The 20,511-nt window shown below is 42.2% G+C and overlaps 1 protein-coding gene across 2 annotated transcripts in view; it reads left to right on the top strand.

Annotated features, from left to right (window-relative positions):
- The window catches only part of LOC125437823 (ceruloplasmin), a 42,901-nt gene that overhangs the window by 2,417 nt on the left and 19,973 nt on the right, over positions 1-20,511 (top strand). For both annotated transcript variants that reach the window (XM_048505829.1, XM_048505830.1), the window contains exons 2-15: positions 3,228-3,472; positions 3,751-3,963; positions 4,741-4,914; positions 6,171-6,425; positions 8,418-8,583; positions 9,692-9,831; positions 10,367-10,507; positions 10,633-10,844; positions 11,591-11,744; positions 13,646-13,858; positions 14,590-14,797; positions 16,091-16,230; positions 17,437-17,565; positions 19,911-20,017. In XM_048505829.1, the coding sequence (XP_048361786.1) occupies positions 3,228-3,472; positions 3,751-3,963; positions 4,741-4,914; positions 6,171-6,425; positions 8,418-8,583; positions 9,692-9,831; positions 10,367-10,507; positions 10,633-10,844; positions 11,591-11,744; positions 13,646-13,858; positions 14,590-14,797; positions 16,091-16,230; positions 17,437-17,565; positions 19,911-20,017 (2,497 nt within the window). The remainder of the gene's footprint in view (positions 1-3,227; positions 3,473-3,750; positions 3,964-4,740; positions 4,915-6,170; positions 6,426-8,417; positions 8,584-9,691; positions 9,832-10,366; positions 10,508-10,632; positions 10,845-11,590; positions 11,745-13,645; positions 13,859-14,589; positions 14,798-16,090; positions 16,231-17,436; positions 17,566-19,910; positions 20,018-20,511) is intronic.

Below are 20,511 nucleotides of genomic sequence, written 5' to 3'. Positions count from 1 at the left end.
CACAGTTTTCCCCTCCTCCATTTTATCCTTGCAACTACATGGATCTCTCAGATTCTACTTCAGCACTCCAATCATCACACCACACTGGGTGTCAATCTGATGTACAAAAGGAAATGTGGAGACACATAGGTGGGATTGTTATCATCCTGGCACTTCTGTTCACTGAAGCAAGGGTGGGTAACGGGGGTGGGAGTCCCCCTCCTACCACCTGTTAAGTGGAACAATAAAAGGAACTGCTCTGAATGACCCTGAGTCAGTCACTCTCTCTGAGTCTAACCTAATTCATGGGACTCTTGTGAGGATAAAATTGGGAAGGGAGAATTATGTACACCCCCCTTTTCTCCTTGGAAGATGGATGGATGGATAAAAATGTGCTAAGATGACAGATAAGCAGGGATTGAGTGAGCCCCTTGAACCCCAACAACCATGCAACAATTGGTGTTGGAGAAATGTTGACAGGAAGGATAAGCAAAACACTGACAAGGGGGAAATCCATTAATACTTCCTCAAGGCACACCTCAGCTGGAACCCATAAAGATGCCAGAGGATAACAGCCTGCCAGCACAGCACAATCACACATGTAACAATAGTTAAGCTGAGTGAGCATCTCAAAGCCTGGCTCCAGGCCACCTCTTTGCTCAGCAGAGGCACCAGGCGTTGGCCTTCTTTTGTTTGCAGAAATTGGTTAGGCAAGGGAGAAAAGGCAGTCCAAAGACCTTAAGGCCTGCAATGCCCAGTTGGATTGCAACAACAATATAATACGTGAAGCCTGGCTGAAGAGGATAGCCTGGGTGGTGCTGACAGAAGAGACATAACAGACCTTCCCTGACCTTGGATGCCTGCTGATCGGTTTCTTCTCTGGCAAATGGCAGAGTCAAATTCTGGGTCTAATTCCTCCTTAATGTAAGTTCATTGTGAACTAGATTTGGCCTGTGGGGCTTTAACATTCCACTTAACCTCTGCTTAAACCCGTTAGCTTTTGGAAATTTTAGTTACGTGAGGCAATGTTTTTATCAGCAGAGCAGGACACAGTGGGCCATTATGCACAGCACAAATAAGACATCCTGAGGAGGTCTTAAAAAAAGGCACCTCCTATTTTTTTGGGGGGGGGGCAGCATGCACAAAAAAAGGCAGCAGAGAAGGAGGAGGCTCCCCTCCCCCACCTGATCATTGAAACTTCTTGTCAGTTTCATCTGTTGCTATCCTAGACGGTTTGTGGTGCTGCTGGGATTCTCTGTGGCCCTTTCCGCATGGGCCTTTTACAGCGCCCTGGGGATGGCAAAAATGCCATCCCAAGGGAGCTGTTCGCATAGGGGGAGTAGCTGCTTCGCAGCCGTGCCGCCCTCACTCCTCCCTAGCGGCACGAAGCCGCCATTTTCCCACCTCGCTCCCTGAGCGAGGTTCGCACGGCAGCGGCTGGAAGGTGCCATCCCTCCCCCCTTGCCCAATCGACTTACCATTCCTGCAACTGTCTGCCGCATCACCGAGGCCTGGGGACACGCCTCCCTGCCCTGCAACTCTGGAGCGGTCGCGCAGGGAAAGGGGGCATGTCCCCTGGCCTCGGCGATGTGCTGGACGGTCGCAGGGATGGTAAGCCGATCAGGCGACGGCACAGCACAGCGCCGGCTTCCCAGTCGTTACCGGGACCATTTGTGCAAACGGTCCCAGGGGGGTTGGGTCGGCGTCATGTACGCCGACCCGACCCCCAGCGTGGCCGTGCGGAAACGGCCAGTGCCTGCAGCTTTTTGCCTCAGGTTTTCCTGGGACTTTTGCTCTGTAGGCTCCAATTCTGGGTGCCTTTTCAGCCTGAAAAGTACATGGTTGTATTCAGCTCATCCTGATGATTATGGCAATATATAGTTTCCCCCTTTAAAAATTTTTTGGATGGAGATTTAGGGATAGTATCTGGGAAGGATTAGGATTGTGGGGTGGTGATGGTGAGGAAGAGCTCAGTGGGTATGTAATGGCAAGAGGCTTCAGTTTCTCTTGCTCTCTGTGATATGCCATAAATAGAGTCTGCCCTCCGAAGCTGCCATTTTCTCCAGGGGAATGGATCTCTGTAGTCTGGAAATCTGTTTTAGTTCTGAGAGAGCTCCTGGCCTTACTTTTAGAATGGTAATCCTATAGATGGCAGCTTTCCCATCCTAGCTATTCCTCTCCATTCTTACATGTTAAAAATTGTCTCATCAATAACAGTCATCATTTTCTGGGGCAATCATGACAAAAAAAACCACCATTGTATACCCAATCTAAGATGTTATAACAACAAATGTCTAACGTGCTGTGTCAGCATTTAGGAATATGTCACTAGAAGGAGCACAAATGACATCTCTGCTTATTCTCCCTGTGTGGTGGTTAGATTGTCAGGCCAGGACATTCTTAAACTCCATGCCCATTTCACCACACTAAACCTTTATTGAAGGGACAGGACATTTTTCCTCCTGGCCAGCTGGCAACCTTAAATTGGGATTTATGGTGCAGGTTGCAAAAGATGGGGCGAAGAGTGAAATCAGTCAATATCAGATCAGAGGATATTCCCCATAGATCCTTGTTGGATTGACATTTTGCTAAGTGAATTGTGACAGATGGGCAAGTATGAAATCTGTATGCTGACTCCTGCACCCAGAGAGGTGCTTAGGTGTTTTGCTCATCTCAGTATATTCAGGTTTGTGGCTTAACAGAATTCTCACACAAGGCTAGGCAGTCCCTCCCCCTTCAAAACATAGGCACATACCAAAACAGTAAAGCTTTTTATAAAAGAAAGTTTGAATATTTAAGACACAACTTCTGATTGTGTGCTGCAGCTAACTGGACCATGTATGTGTAAAGTGTCATCAATCACTGCCAATTTTATGGCAACTCAGTAGGGTTTTCATGGCAAGAGATGAACATAGATGGTTTGCCATCTCCTGCCTTGGCATAATCACCTTGGATTTCCTTGGTGGTCTCCCATCCAAATACTAAGCAGGACTGACCCTGCTTAACTTCTGAGTTCTGACGAGGTCCGGCTAACCTGGGCCATCCAGTTCAGGGCAGCTGGACAATAAAAAATTGTTTTTCCTTTCTATGTCTATTTTTCATGTTTGGTCTCTAAATAGTGAATCTGAGAAATTTTTTTTTGCTCCTGAGCAAAGCCTAAGTAGTGCATGACTCAAGTTAAAAATTGAGTATCATACTTTTTAAGAGGAGCATATACTGACATAATTGGTTTTGTATTGTCCTTTCAGGCAAGCAAGTGTCTTTCTCCAACAAGGTCCGGACCGGATAGGAAGAATATATAAAAAAGCTATATACACACAGTTCACAGACAGCTCATATACTAGAAGTGTTGAAAAACCTTTTTGGCTGGGCTTCCTAGGCCCCATTCTCAAAGCAGAAGTTGGAGACTCCATCAAAGTCCACTTAAAAAATCTTGCTACCAGACCCTACACTCTCCACCCACATGGTGTTAAGTACAACAAAAGAAATGAAGGTAGGAGTCACCTTGTACTCTGACAAGGCTTTTAGTGATGCTTCCAGGAAGGAAAGCAAAAGCAAAAGATTCTCTTTTGATTCAATAGACCCATGGTGGCGAACCTTTGGCACTCCAGATGTTATGGACTACAATTCCCATCAGCCCCTTCCAGCATGGCCAATTGGCCATGCTGGAAGGGGCTGATGGGAATTGCAGTCCATAACATCTGGAGTGCCAAAGGTTCGCCACCACTGCAATAGACTCTGTATATGACATTAATTATCATATTTTCCCAGGTGCTTTTTACCCTGACAATACCTCAGGTTTGGATAAAAAAGATGATGGTGTGCAACCTGGAGAGCAGTATGAATATATTTGGGATGTAACTGAAGATCATGGCCCAGCAGAAGGTGATAACAATTGTGTGACCAGGATTTATCACTCGCATATAGATGCTCCTAAGGATGTTGCTTCTGGGCTCATTGGACCTCTCATCACTTGCAGGAAAGGTAAAAGGTGTGACAAACACAACTGGATGTGGGAAGCATATTGGTTCCAGAAAATAAGAGACCAAGCGAGTTCTGTTCACAGATTGTCTTGCACAGGTTTTATCTTGCACTTAACATAGTTTTTGGAAATATTTGTTTATTTTTTGACATCTGTTTATGGTCTACCTTCCTTGATGAAACTCAAGGTGGATTGTGTGTGGCATTAAGTGCTGTCAAGTTGCAGCTGATTTATGGTGGCCTTGTAGGGTTTTCAAGAGATGAACAGAGAGAGAGAGAGAGAAAGAGAGAGATGATTTGCCATTGCCAGAGTCAATGGGATGTGGCACCAACGTGACACCACCGTGCCACCTCTGGAGGTGTGGGAAGCAAAAAAAGAGCTTCAACACTCCTGCAATGGAAAGCCCCATACAGCTTACAAGATTTACACCATCCAAAAGGCAGCGTAAGTTGGAGAGCTGGACACCACTCTTCAAGCTTCTTAGAGGTAGTGGAAAGGTTTAGCTCCAATCCAAATGATGCCTTCATGAGCAACTTCCCTTTCTTCATATGAATGAATGGATGCCATTCATTCACATGAACAGAAACAAAAAGCACGGTAGGTGAACAATAGGTTGCTAGGCTACTGCTAACAGGAGTGTTCAATGTGTCTCTTTCTTTCTGACATACAGACTTTTTGCACTATGAATGCATATTTGACTCACTGTAAAAAGAGAAATAACTGGGAAACATTACAATGTCAGCAGGTGCATCCTATGACATGTTTTCATTTTTCCCTAGGCACATTGCAAAATGGAAAAGATAAAGACATTGACCAAGAATTTATCCTGTTGTTCTCTGTAATGGATGAAAACTTCAGCTGGTACTTAGATGAGAATATCCAGACATATTGCTCTGAACCTGACAAAGTGGACAAAGAGAACGAGGACTTCCAAGAGAGCAATAAAATGCACTGTAAGAGCATCTCTCAGAACTGATAGTTGCATTACTTCAGCAATTTCTGCACAATATGCTGTTTTGCATGTCATAGATGGCTAGGGTTGGAAGGGATCTTCAAGACTATCTAATTAAATCTAGGCTCAGTGTGCGAAATCCTAAGCTAGAACATTCCCAACAGATGGTTTTCCATCCACTGCCTGAAGGCTCCTCTATACAACATATTCACCTAAGCTGATGCCATAGCATTGTGAACACATGATACTACCATTACTGATCTAGCAAGGTCAGTGTATTGTATTCTGACTAGCATAGCTCTACAGAATCTCAGGTAAATGTCTTTCATACCACCAATAATTCGATCCTTTAACATGAAATGCTAGGAACTGAACCTAGGATGATCTGCATTCAAAGCAGACACTACCAGTGAGCCAAGGCAGCCTTTCCCCCACTTTTAAAAGCAGATGTGAATCTGAGACATCTGGGACCCATCAAGCAACTCACCTTGAGCTTTCTGCAGAAAGACTGAAATATGAGCATAATAATTTCATTTAAATTTTTCATTTCATTTCACTTCATTTCATTTCACTTTATATTTATACCATGCCCTATCCCCGAAAGGCTCAGGGCGGCTAACAACATAATATCATAGAATCATAGAGCTGGAAGAGACCACAAGGGCCATTCTGTCCAACCCTCTGCCAAACAGGAACACCAAAGCAAAGAAAATCTAGACTATCACTTCTCAAAGGCCCCTTACGCACACGCAAAATAATGCGTTTTCAAACCACTTTCACAACTGTTTGCAAGTGGATTTTGCTATTCCGCACAGCTTCAAAGAGCACTGAAAGCAGTTTGAAAGTGCATTATTCTGCATGTGCGGAATGAACCAAATAGATTCCATAAAAAAGGAAGTTCCCGTCCAAAGGTTTTTTAGATGTAGAGTTTTGCTGACTTCTTCTAATCATGATTGATGAGTGTTTGCTTGTGTAAATAGATTTGGTAATAAGATGTCAGGAAGGCCCCATGTTCTTGATTTATCCAGATGTTCTGCAAAGCCATACTATTTACAATGGCATTTCTATAGCTGGCTGTTAAGACCTGCCAGTATGCTATAGGAAGAGGGGTCTGTGTCTTTACAGCATTATTGTTATAGCTGTTCTATTGTTCTTTTGTTGGGTGTCTAATTTCACCTTGAGACCTTTATTGGAGCAAAGTGGGTTAAAATGCCAAAAATAAATAACCATAATTTAAATATTCTCCTTTTTTTAAAGCAATTAATGGATATATGTATGGATATCTTCCCAACCTCACCATGTGTGCAGAAGATAAAGTGAGATGGCATCTTTTTGGCATAGGGAATGAAGCTGACATTCATTCAGCTTATTTTCATGGGCAAATATTGACAGAAAAGAATCATCGAACAGACACAATCCATCTCTTCCCGGCTACGTTTGTGGATGCTCTCATGGTGCCCAAGAATGAAGGGGAATGGCTGCTTAGCTGCCAAGTCAATGATCATATAGAAGGTATCACATCAAATTGTTATCTTTCTTTATATCCCCAGAGTATCATTTTAGCATTACAATATCATTTTTAGTATTAAAAGTGTTGGAAAAGACCCATTCTCTTATGGACTAGTGCCCACACTGTTGATTTACAGCACAGGGTTCCTTCCTGATGGGGAAAAAAACCCCTACAAAGAAAGGAGCAGAGTTTTTAGATGAAACAAACAAAAGTGTGTTCAGAGGAGTTTATTCAAAAGGACAGGAAGTAATTGCTATGTTCTCAGAGATATTCTCTCAAGATATTACATAATCATACAAATCACCTTTTCAAGTCACACAGTGATTTGCTTTGTGGTTGATGGGTTATAAAATGTACAATAGAATCTATGGGTCATAAAATGTGTAATAACATCTGTTTACTTTAGGCAGCTGTGTTTCCATTGTATAGATCTAGTGACTCCAACATTTCAGGTTCCTAGATTTTGGATTTCTATATGAAAGTTGGTTTTCCCTGATTTGGAGTCAGCCACAGAATATGTTGGACAAAGGTCACTGTTCAACAAGTCATTGTATCGAACATTGTGTTGGCTAATCCTTATATGATGAGAAATATACCACATGCTATTTACTAGACAGACTGGAGAAGGGGGTAGACCCTATCCAAAGGTGGGGCTGAAAGGGCTCTAGGGAGTGGTGCAGCCTTGAGCCAGAGCGTTTGCCCACCCCAGGGTACATAGTCCAATGGAGGGGGCAGACACACTGGCAGTTGTTCATCCCACAGCCCTGCCACTGCAAAATCCAGACGTTTGGGCCACAGTGGAGCTGTGCTGGCATCCAGCTTGGATACCAGCATGGGAGGAGGTGGTCCAGGGTGTTGGTGGGGGTGGAGCCAACATTAGTCAGCTCCCTGCTGGGGTTTAGGGCTGGTTGTGGTATGCCACCATACTTTCTATGGCATACATCCATTCAGGCCTAAGCTACGGGGCTTTTCGGTGGTGGGGAGGTTCAGGGCTTTTCTCTGCTCCCTGCACTACTGAAAAGCCCTTTTGAAGGTGGCGGGGTCAATGCTGCATTGGTACTGTGGCCCACAGCCTCTGGGTTTGGATGGGCCATCTTGAGTTCCGTGCAAATGCTAAACCATAGTGCATTGAAACCCACTTCAAATCATGGGTTTTATCTCCTACCCAGTCCTTAATCATGGTATACTGATTGACACTTCTTAACCACAATGATAGGGGGGAAATTAACCACAGTTGAGTCTTATGTCTGCTTATATTATATAGAATTCCTCCTTAAATGTTCAAAGTGTTTCACATACATTATCTCCATATGTTTTCACAATTATCTAAAAAAAGATATGCATTATTATTATCTTGTTGGGGCAAGGCTAGCCAAAGGGATGATATTGCCAAAGGGCATCCAGTTCAAGGGTTTTGTGGGACAATTCCTTAGTGTAGGATTGCCAACTCCGGATTGGAAAATTCCTGGAGATTTGGTGGTTGATTCTGGAGATAACTTAGCCCAGTATAATGCCATTGAGCCCACTCTCCAAAGCAGCCATTTTTCTAAGGACAACTGTTCTCTCTAATCTGGAGATCAGTTATAATCCCAGGAGATCTCCCAGTGCTGCCTGGAGTTGGCAACCCTACCTTAGTGATTAGCAAACAAACACTGGTCTCAAATCTAGAGAGCCAGTGCGGTGTAGTGGTTAAGAGCAGGTGCACTCTAATCTGGAGAACTGGGTTTAATTCCCTGCTCTGCCACTTAAGGTGTGGAAGTTTATCTGGTGAACTAGATTAGCTTGTGCACTCCAGCACATGCCTGCTGGGTGATCTTGGGCTAGTCACAGTTCTTCAGTGCTTTCTCAGCCCTACCTACCTCACAGGGTGTTTGCTGTGAGGGGGGAAGGGAAGGGAGTTTGTAAGCCCCTTTGAGACTCATTACAGGAGAAAAAGGGGGGATATAAATCCAACTCTTCTTCTTCTTTACTATGTCTGTGTTCCTATTATTCAGGTGGCATGCAGGCCATTTTCAAAGTGAAAAACTGTCAAAGAAATTCTGCATCTCCCAAGGAAACTGCTAACATAAGACACTATTATATTGCTGTGGAAGAAATCTTCTGGAACTATGCCCCATCAGGAATACATAACTTCACAGGCGAAACATTAATTCATGATGGGTAAATACTGTCTTTTAAATGATCAATCAAATGGAGATAAAGTAGCTGCACAATACACAGCTGAGGATAGAAATAAGTCAGGATCTGAAGTTGATTTATTAACACAGTCTTGAGTATGGTTTCACACCATGTCTGAAATCAAGATATTCTGGCATAATCCTTTAATTCTGGCTTGTCCTCTGGAGACTCCACCCAGGTAATGGAGAGAACGACAGTGAAACCAGATTTTAAGTCATTGTCTGTGAGCTGAATGAAAAGAAACTAGACTTTGAGTAATTGTCTGTGAGTTGAATCCTAGTTTCACAAACAAACCATTGTTATAATACACCAAAGTTTTCAGCTATGTCTGAGCCAAACCAATATTTTATGGTTACTTATGGAACTCTCCTATAGATTTGTGAGAAGATTATTTTCAAGAGCACCTCGGGGAGGAAAACTAGAACAGTTTTATTTAAGAATCAGTGTTTAATAGTGTATTAGACATGACCATTAAAAAACCAGACCAGGAAGTTCTAGGTTGAAATCCCTGCTTAGTTACAACACTTAAAGGGAGACCAAGCCAAACATTAAAGCAAAACTAAGATGTAGTCTAGCTTTCTCCTCCACCTTCTTGAAGCTCAGTGCGGGCACCAGGACTCTGTTTCCAGACTCCTTTTTCAGGAACAGGTCATGTAGCCCATCCCCAATTCATCCACTATTCCCAACATATCCCCTCAACTAAATATAGATCTTAGGGCTGTGTGTGTATTCTGCTGTTTTGTGTGCTTGTATGTTTATTATCTTCCTTTTAATAAAATTGTTAAACTTTATTTTGCTTTCCTGTGGATTTCTTGCAAAGGCAACTTTCTGTATACATATGCAACCAAGATTCTGAGCTTACCCATTCCCTTGCTAAGCAAAAAAGCTGCTCTTGCTAATTCCCCAGCTCTAAAAGCAACAGACCTCCACCACATTGGGTAACACTTTTGTCTGATCCTGTCCAAAATCTTCTCATTATAATGTTATAAAACAATTTGGCGGGGGTGGGGTGGGGAGGCCAATTGTGGAATTTCTTTTCCTTTTGCTGAGTCTAAATACAATTGTGGGAATAATTTGCTTTGCTTCATAGGGAGTCAGAGGCCTTTTTTGAACAAAATGAAAGAAGGATCGGGGGAACTTACAAAAAAGCTGTTTTTCATGAATACGTTGATGATACCTTTACAAAACGCAAGGAGAGGCTGCCTGAGGAAGAACACCTTGGACTTTTGGGTGAGATTTTTTTAATCCACTGGAAATCAAAAGCAGATAAGTTTTCAAACAGTGTCTGGCCCAGGTACCTGGTGAAATCCTGCTATTTCAATTGATTTCCAGGTGACTAAGATCAGTTCCCCTCTTCCCCAAACACCACTCATCTCAGGCTCCCCCCCTAAAATTCCATGTATTTCCAAACCCAGAGCTGGCAACCCTAATCTGGCCTGCAAAATATCTGGGAATAATATGGATAAGAGTAATGAAAATGTCATATGTTTGGTCTAATAGTGAAAAAGGCCAATTCTATGCTAGGGCTTATTATGAAAGAGACTGAAATGAAATAACCAGTATCGTAATGACTTTTGTATAGGTCATTTTGTATAGGCTTCCATTTTGTATAGACTTCCATGACCTGCTTCTGGGCCTTCTGAGATCATTTGACTGGCTGCTGGACTAGATGGATCTTGGGTCTAATTATTACATTCTGGTCAATTCGTATGTTTCCCAGCATGTATTTTGATATAGTATTTTAATTCTGTATTTCAATACCTAGGACCTGTTATCAGAGCTGAAGTTGGAGACATCATCCTTGTGACCTTTCAAAACAATGGAAGTCGCCCATTCAGCATTCAGTCACATGGTGTGAGTTACAGCAAGAACAATGAGGGTTCATTCTACAACACAATCTCTGGAGGTGAATATGTATCTTTTCAGTAAATCTTGGGTCATGCTCAGTGGAGGAAATGAACAATGTTTTCTGAGGATGAATAATTTGTGTTTTCTAACTACCTGTGGACATTCACTTATGGTTCTATATAGGCACTGCAGCTCCGTCTTCACATGTGAGTCCTGGAGCTACATTTACTTATAAGTGGAAGGTGTCAGAAGATGCGAGTCCAGCACAGAAAGACCCGCAGTGTTTAACCTGGCTTTACTATTCGGCATCAGATGATATCAAGGACACCAGTTCTGGCTTGGTGGGCCCACTCTTGGTGTGCAAGAAAGGGGCTCTCCTTTCATCAGGAAAACAGGTAGTGACTGAATTATTAAAATTGTCCACTGCATCATTTCAGATTCTTGTGTTTTCCTTCAGAAGTCATGCTTCATAGAGTATGTTTTAATGTTTTAATGTTGGAGTTTTTATGGGCTGCTGTTGTTTTATTTGTATGGTTTGCCCCTAACTTGTTTGTATTCATTTTGTTGTACACCGCCCAGAGCCCCTCGGGGATAGGGCGGTATAAAAATCGAAATAATAAATAAATAAATAAATAAATAAATAAATAAATAAATAAATATCCTGATTGTGCTCTGGGGGAGTGTTTTAGCATATGATGATGAGATTATGTTAGGTAAGTTGAAGTAGTCCTGAAATTTATGGCTGTACAATTTGTGATTCACCAACCTTAAAATATCAGTCAATCCATATCAGTCAAACCAGTTGTCTATGGTTTAATACCTTTCTTTTCAGCCTAGCTTAGACTCAATCCGATGCCTGGTAGGCCACCAAATACATCTAGTAGGTTGTATTTGGCTTGATGTGAGAGGTGCAGTTGACACTGGGAGGGGGGGAGGGGGAAGAATTCTTAGAAAGATGTTATGTCACTTCCAGTTTTTTTAAATGACTCCCACAACCATGCAGACCCTTATATGTGTGAAGACCTTTTATTAATTAGGTGTCAAATTTTTTTGGGGGTAAATAGGTATCCTTGTCTCTTCTACTTTAGAATGTTTTTTTCACCTATTTATTTGTATTTAACCCTTCTTTTTCTCTCCACAGAAGGATGTAGACAGGGAATTCTTTCTCCTTGCTACAGTATTTGATGAGAATCTGAGCTGGTACTTGGATGACAATATCCAGCACTTTACAGCGACATCCCCAAATGAGATTGATAAAGAAGATGAAGACTTCCAGGAATCTAACAAGATGCACTGTAAGAGCTTCTCTTTGGCTAAATTGCTGATTTAAGTCAGGCAAATTCTTTACAGGAAAAAAGAGTCACATTTTACTATTCCTGAACTTGGCACTGAGAGCTCTGGTTCACCTAAAATTAGATTGAACTATGGTCTTGTGAACTCGTGCAGCTGAATGCGAGGGTAGGTGGTGGTGGGGATGACCTGGTTCAGTTCTGGACTGGTAGAATGGCTTGAACTTTTTTGGGTTATAGACGGGTGGATGCCAGTTTGGATGTTTTCCTGTGAAACATCTTGGGCACAGAAAACTAGCACAGCAAGATCAATAGAATCTTTCAGCCTGATGTACTAATTTTCTACTGTCAGGGACATTTAAAACTGAGTTTACTGTACCACCTCACAACCATTTTAATCTGTTGCACATATTGAGTAATGGAAGAAATTATTTACCTCTAAGTGCTTTCCATGGGTCTGGTGATGATTTGCTGAATTGCAGTGCATTTGGTACAGTTCCCATGTGTAGCCATAATGTAATTGTCGAACTGCAGGGTGGTCCTCCATATAGCTGTGTCCGTGATTAAAAATACCAACCTAAGGCTATTTTGAAAACTCTTTAAAATGGCAGCCAGACCTCCTTGCCATCATAACTCAGAGGTATGCTGGCACATTTAGAAATGCATTGATATAGTACTGGGCCAGTGCTGTACCAGTGTAAACCTGGTGCTGATAAACATGCCTATGCTATAAGGACCAGAAATGGGAATAATCTGAGATGGGCAGGGAGAAAAGCAGACGTTACTTCTCACCCTAAGCCCCCTCAGACCATTATGTTTACACTGGAGAAAAAGCAGGCATACTTATTAACATTTCTGCTTAATTTATGAGAGTCAGAGGTGGGATCCAGCAGGTTCTCACAGGTTCCCGAGAATAGGTTACCAATTGTGCCGAGAGAGGGTGTGTACCCAGAGGGGGTTACTAATTGGTGATTTTGTCATGTGATTTTCTCCTTAGTTACGCCCCTCCTCTCAGCAGTAGCGCGCAGAACTTGAAGCAGTCTAGCAAGAGGTGCACCGGTGTGCGTGGCAGCCTGCGCCTGCATGCATTCGTTTCCCGCCCGCAGACTGGTGCAGCGGCTGCGTCCTTCCCACAGCCCCGCCCAGGAATGCCCCGCCCCTGCAATGCCCGGCCACGCCCCCGTCGTGCCCCGCCCATCCCCATTGGTGCCACAGTTTGAATCCCACCACCATGGGAACCTGTTACTAAAATTTTTGGATCCCACCACTGACGAGAGTGTAAAACAACTCCCTGTCTCCTTTCTCTCTGTGTCCCCCATGGTGATACATCCATAAGGCAGTTTAGGATTCTGACTAAGTTTTCAGCCAGCCACTTTCTTAAGCATTATGTAAACTGCAGCCAGGATACTTATATCTCAAATGGCAGGGAGTGTAGTTAGCAGTGGCTCGCAGCATGAGCTGTGGGAAATATCGTTGCAGCCTCCTTTGAGCAATGTGATAGAGGGAGGGTCACTGTTACTAGTAAACTTATTAGAGGAAGTCAGGAGATGGTGATGGAAATGGAGGGAGCATGGCAATACCACTGTGCAGTACCACAGCTGCTGCTTCATGCTGCTTGGGGCTAACACCTCTCTGGCCTCATGACAAATATGCTTCATACATACATGATGAGCTTTTGTGATGGAAGCTCTTGAGAACAGACAGACCACTGTCTTTCTTACAGCAAAAGATACTGCGGTCCCTTGTATTGTTCTGTAGGTGGGTGGGTCTCTGATTTGATAAACTTACAGAATGTAACAGTATATCTATTTACCTTATTCTGATATCTGTGGTAAATTTGATATATATGCCATTAGTTGTGTGATTTGGGTACAGAAAGTGCTTAATTATGAATACTTCTCTTGCAGCCATAAATGGATACATGTATGGAAACCAGAAGGGCCTCGAGATGTGTACAGGGAATACCATTTCCTGGCATTTGATTGGCTTGGGATCAGAGGTCGATATTCATGGGATCTATTTTTCGGGAAATACTCTTTTGGTTCAAGGGAAAAGGCAGGATACAACCAACCTGTTTCCCCATTCCTCTGTTACAGCTATTATGAAGCCTGACACAGAAGGTGAGTCAAGAAAGCCATATTTACCAACTGGAAACTCTTATTCGGATATTGTAGTAATGGCAGCTATATATACATTTCACTGCATCTTGTGTTTTTCAGGTGGAGCTTCCACACACTAGATTTGAAATACAGCCCTGCTCTTTGCTTCCCATGGTCCTGTTGAGAGCTCAGTCTCTCCCAGTTGAGGGCCAGCTCCAGTCCGCCTTTTTCAGGCATCAGATATGTTCATTTAGCATATCAGATTTGCACATATGCCCCCAGCTAAGCCCAGACTGATCTGCCACTCATCTGAACATGGGGTACCATCAAAAAAGTGTGTGTTGTGTCCTTATACTGGTGTAGAACCCTTACATGGCACATCACACTGGACTATTTCCAGAACATCTCCCAAACTTTCGTCCTCATGCCAAAATACAGAAAGGACTACTACAGACTTTTTCTGTTGCTAAGGCAATAACTTAGTTTTGCTAAGGCCTGCAATTGATTTTACTTTCCTTGAGAACCATCAAACATAGTCTTCTGTTCCTTCTCGTTTATTCATTATAGCTTCTTTCTGGTACAAAGAGTCTTTTTGGGGTGGATCTGTTTACACTGAAAAGTGCCTAATTACTATACCTAATTAACTCATACCTTTATTTGAACAGAGCTATTCTTATCATTCAGGCTGGATATTGCACAAGCTAGATATGCTTGGTTTGTTTTCAGCTATCTACTTCCTTTTGTTTCTTCAGGCACCTTTGAAGTGGAATGCCTGACAACAGATCATTTCATGGGGGGTATGAAACAGAGATATGTGGTGAGGAAATGTGGTTTGTCAACAGAGGACAATGAAGTGTATTTCAATCAGAAGGTTTACTACATTGCAGCTGTGGAGGCTGAATGGGACTATTCTCCTAACAGGACATGGGAGAAGGAGAAACATCAGTTCCATGATGAAAGGTAATGCTGACCCCGTAAATAAAACCCCAAAGAAGCATTCCTGTGATCTACCTAGTTCTCTATCTCATCCTCATAACAATGCTGTGAAGAAGTTCAAGGAGAGAGAGAGGAGGAGCAACCCAAGGTCATCTAGTGACCTTGAGTAGAGTGGGGATTTGAACCCGAGTTTCCCATATTCCAGTCTGTGCTCTTGTTACACCACACTGGCTACCTACATGGATCAGCCTCTTATGTCTGTAATTTGTTATGGATACATGTCCAAGTTTCTGTGGAAAGAGGTGGCGACATATAAATAATGTAGCTCTTCTGCATCAAATTATGAATGGAATCTGTGGTGGAGCAAGTTGTGTCCTCCAACATCTGGGATGATCTGTAAAATGAGATGAAGTCAGGATGCAACAGAGAAAGCAGCATTTTCCTCTTGTATCTTTTTACAAATGACCTCCGGACATCATGGCTGACATAACACACTACTGTGCCTTATTATAATAACACTTTGGTTAACATCAAGTCCCATTTATATTGTGCATGGCTGGTCAAAGATCTTTATCTCTGAACACATCAATGTATCTGTACAGGGGGACCCAATTTTAACCTTGCATGGTACCCAACACATTCCAAATTTTTCCCCATGAAATTAGCAAAACCTAAAAAAAGCTGCATATGTAGAGTGCAATTAAAAGAAGATTACATGCATTTAAGTCAGTGAGGTCAGAAGGATGGATCTCTGATGATGATTGGATTGATAGCTATCATTTTCAATCCTCAGCATCTCCAGTTAAAAAGGGGAGCTTCTGACGATCAGAGTAGACAACATTGACCTTGACAGTAAGGCAGCTTCATGTATTCAACACAATGCATCAGAACACACTGTCATTATTCCATAGGCCATCTAAGCACCCAATTCTATGTAGCAGTCAACTCACTCCACTTATTCTATAAATAATAAAGTCAAGGAGAATGTAGGATGGAGGCTTGGCAAACAGACACCCCCCCTCTCTCGTCCCAAGGTCCCTTCCTGTCTCTAATCCCAAATTCCTTGCATCTCTACTCCAGTGTTAGAATCCCACATCATTCCTAGAAAAACCATGTTTATTCCAGAGGCATCACAGCATCATAATGCAGAGATGATTTACCCCTAAGCAGTGTGTTACTACATAGTTCTTTCCTTTAACTAAGGTGGGAGGGACAGCAGAGGAGACATGAAGGAAGACCACTTTTGTTCTGTTAAGGACCAGATTACGTTAAACGCTGGAAATCAATTGCTTACCAGTTTTATACTGTTTTCTTCAGCCCAGGGAATCCATTCTTAGATAAAGAAGATAAGTTCATTGGTTCGAAATACAAGAAAGTTGTTTATCGGGAATATACTGACAGCACTTTCAGCATGCCCAAAGAAAGGAAGGAAGAAGAAGAACATCTGGGAATTCTAGGTACTTACTCTGTGGCCTTGGCGTTTGACAGGACAGCAGTGTTGCAGATATCAGTGTTGTTTTGACACAAATTGCATTTTATCAAGTCATTCTCAAAGTAATAGCTGATACAACTAGTTTGGGACTGAGGAAGACATGAGTTTGTGTGTAGTGCAGTGATCTTCCACATGGAACACTGTGGTTCCTACTGATGTGCTTCTTGGTGCCCAGTTTGTTCTGGGGTTGGGCTGTGGCACAGTGGTAGAGCATGTGCTTGGTATGCAGAGAGTCTATGGTTCAATCTTCAGCATCTCCAGCTAAAAGGATCACATGGTGGGTAATGTGAAAGCCCTCCACCAGAAACACTAGGGAGCTGCTGCCCTTCATGGACCAATAGTCTGAGTCAGTAAACAGCATCTTGATGTGTTGACTCCCCCAAAGCAAAGAGCCAACCCCGGCTTTCCACCATTTCACTGCATTTTGAGGTGCTTCTGTCTGTGAGGTACAAATATTCTGAGACAACTACCTCCATTATCAGAGGATGCTTGGAATGGAACCTCCTAACATTTTGTTATTGACCCTAACCCCCCACTGGAAGCCATTTTATGGTGGTACCTGCTATATGTTAGCAAAAGTCCATTAATGCCCATAGGATCACCATGGTTGGGGGCCTCTGCAATAGAGACGTCAGTCAGTGGGTCAAAATAAGACTTTTTGTTGTTGCATGCATAGAGGTTCCAGTAACCACACAGAATACCAATCTGTGCAGGGGTGTCTCCGTTTATACAGTCAAACTCCATTTATTACAACCTCAAACATGGTCAGGTCTTGGAAATTCTGGGTGGGCATAAAGGACATTCAGCATGTATGTGGCGTCTGTAATTAGCAGTTGAACTTTGGGCAGCTGAAGCTCCTTACTGAGATGAAGGAAGTGGTACTTCCCTTCAGGTGAAGTTATGTGTTCATCAGAGACGGGAAGGCTTTGGCATGGATGGAGTTTAATTAGTATTGTGTGAAATGCTGGATTAAATCCTCAAGGTGGTCATTGGATCTATATATAACTAATATCAGTTAAATTTAAGCATATAATAAAATACTTAAGCCCTAATATTTGCAATGACTTGTAAGTATGTTTTGCTTTCCTTTGCACTATGCTTTGCATTTTTATGCTCCTATTTCCTGTTGTGTTGTGCCTTTAAGAGAATATTTCCTCCCTCTCCAAACAAGGGCCCCTGCTTGTTGCACATGTTGGAGATGAAGTCAGGATTGTTTTTAAAAATAATGCTTCAAGACCTTATTCGATTCATGCACATGGAGTGAAAACTGATTCTTCGACTGTACTGGAAACCATGCCAGGTAATTATATAGCTTATTTTATCTTTCCTTCTTTCAGGAGTTGTGGTTTGATAATATCAAAAAAGAACAGTAAGTATATTAAAATAGTGGTCTTATAAAACTTTAAAATTACTTAACTCCATGCCATCAAATGTTAGCCAAAGCAGTGGTTTTTGGGGAAATGCTGGGATTTAGTGTTTGATACACTGCCAGGGAATAGAGTATTTGGAAAGGAAGAGCAGGCGCTGGGGCTGATACATCCATGCACCATCATATTGGCTGTGATCAGGGCGTATTTCGTTCTGGGTTTATTTGCCGAAGGGAGCACGAACAGCAGTTTTCGCAGATGGCCTTAAATTGCTGAGCCTGCTAATCTGTCCTTCTAATTGGCATTATAATTGCAGAGATTTGCCATGCTGAACTCATTTATTTGTCATACAGTCACAGTGAATAGTTGCTCCATTATCTTTTGATGGCATCACTAATTAATTATTGTGTGCTATTTATTTGCAAGTGCTAGAAGCTTATTACTAAATGCTTCAATAGCATCAACAAAAAATCTTGTCTCTGTTCTGTAACTTCTATCCAAGCAAATGTGGACTGGTACAGCCACATCAGCTGCTATAATATGCTCAGGTAATGGTTGACATGGCTGTAACTAAGATCTCTCCATAAAGTCAGTGTGTTCTAAATTCCATGGTCATTTTTAAAACAAGCCGCTCTACAGCAGTTTTGTAACATGGGGGCTCAGCATTGTTTTTAGGCAGTAGCCAGAGGACTGCTTTCTTCTCAAAGGCTCTGGAACCAATAATGTCCACAGACAAAACTGAGATAAATATCACTCTAAGTATCCCCTCACTCTGGATTTTAAAAATAAATTAATTCCTGCACAGAGATGTCCCAGATTATGTCTCACATTTTGACCAAGTAACAGTTACTGCATGATTAACTACTGTATATACTCAAGTATTTTTTATTTATTTATTTATTTATTTTCGATTTGTGCAGCCCCATCCTGCGTAGAATCTGTATTTTTTATTTATTTATTTATTTATTTTCTAGGTTATTATCACACTTGCATCCCGTAGGGAATCTGCCGTATAAGGGGGGGGAGGGGGCTTTTTCAGCATTAAAAATGGGCTGAAAAAGTCACCTTATACTACAGTATATATGGTAGTTGATTTTCCATGTTCCATTGTAGATAGCCATGCCTGCAGTTATATGGTAAAAAACACCTTTGTTCAACTGAACCTGAACATCATGATAATTTAAAACAATCTAAAATGGGAACTGTAATTTATAAATCAGCTCCTGGAATGCTATAGCCCAGAATGAAGCAAATATTTATCATATAAAAATGGAGAAAGATGGGGTTGGATCCTATGACACTGCAGATGGAAAGAATGCACCGAACAGATCTTGGACCCTTCTTGCTGCAAACTCCTGTGCTGTTTAAGGTTAGGGGGCCCCTTGTACTGGCACAGAATGTAGTGCGGGGAACTCAGCAAGGAGAATTGAGATGGGATAATTACCACTTCCCTTTTTTGTTGCAATTCTCATGCTCTGATCAGGTTTTAGTCCTCAACTATGTGAGTTCATATACCCTTAAACTGACAAAACTGCATTTAACATGAAAATGAATTATCAATAGTGAAAGAGTTAATCTGAATATTTCAGTAGCTCATAATTGCAAATGCAAAATAACTCAGTTCATTTAAGGGACAATATTTTGAGAATCCTAAGCTTGTGTCTTATGATGCTGCCATTACGGAGAGAAAAGACAACAATAATCAGATTATTCATTGGTGTGTGGAAAATTCATGGAAAACATAGCAGTTTGGATTCATACCCTGCCTTTCTCTCCTGTAAGGAGTCTCAAAGCGGTTTACAAACTCCTTCCCTTCCCCTCTCCACAGCAGACACCTTGTGAGGTAGGTGGGGCTGAGAGAGTTCTGAGAGAACTGTGACTGGCCCAAGGTCACCCAGTGGGCCTCATGTGGAGGATAGGGTAAACAAATCCAGTTCACCAGATAAGAGTCTGCCAGTCATGAGGAGGAATCGGGACTCAAACCCAGTTCTCCTGATTACAGTCCACTCTTAACCATTACACCATGCTGGGGCAAAACAGATGGCATTCTCCTTTTGTTTCAACTGCAGTTAAATAGTCATTTACTCTTTTGTGTCCTAGAGTGTTTGCTATCTTTGAGGGCTTTAATTATGAAAGGGGTGGGAACCAGCAAAAGAAGTCCATGACTCTGACCACATCATTTTCCTAACATTAGATAGGAAAAAAAATTAAACCATTTTTTTTAAAAATAAACCCAACCTGTTGAATTTTTGAAAGCCTGAATATCTGCTTTATTCAGGTGCAACAAGAGAATATATTTGGAAAATCCCTGTGAGATCTGGCCCTCGGGAAAGCGGTTCCCAATGCATCCCTTGGGCATATTACTCAAGTGTGGATAAAGTTAAGGTAAGCTCTTGATGACAGATTGTAACTTAGGGTAACAACCAGTGGTGGGATTCAAATAATTTAACAACTGGTTGTTTACAAGCACCATTTTAACAACCGGTTCTGCCGTACTGAATCCTACTACTGGTAACAACAAAGCCTTCCTCCAACAGAATTCTGAATTCTTGGCCTTTCTCCACTAGAAAAATCAATTCTCCTTTAGAGGTTTTCTCCTTTGGTGGAAGACTTCAAAGAGAGTCACAGGATCCATCTTAATTGAATGGAATCATAAGAGCCCACCCTGGTTCTCCTTCTAGGGCCCATGCCACTTTAAGCCAGGCCTAGATTGATCTCTCACTAAACACAAAATTGCTATGGGATGATCTTGTGAACTGACAAAGAGAACTGGGTTGGTTTTATGCCCTCCCCTTTTTCTGGAATACTAGAGACCAATTGTTTCTGGGGAAATAGGGAAAGGTTGTAGTCATGCTACATGGCAGGAGTCCACCGTCAGG

This window comes from Sphaerodactylus townsendi, linkage group LG08 (assembly GCF_021028975.2).
Source record: "Sphaerodactylus townsendi isolate TG3544 linkage group LG08, MPM_Stown_v2.3, whole genome shotgun sequence".
Classification (NCBI taxonomy): Eukaryota; Metazoa; Chordata; class Lepidosauria; order Squamata; family Sphaerodactylidae; genus Sphaerodactylus; species Sphaerodactylus townsendi.
Note: the sequence above shows the minus strand (reverse complement) of the source record. Positions and strands in the feature narration are given on the sequence as shown.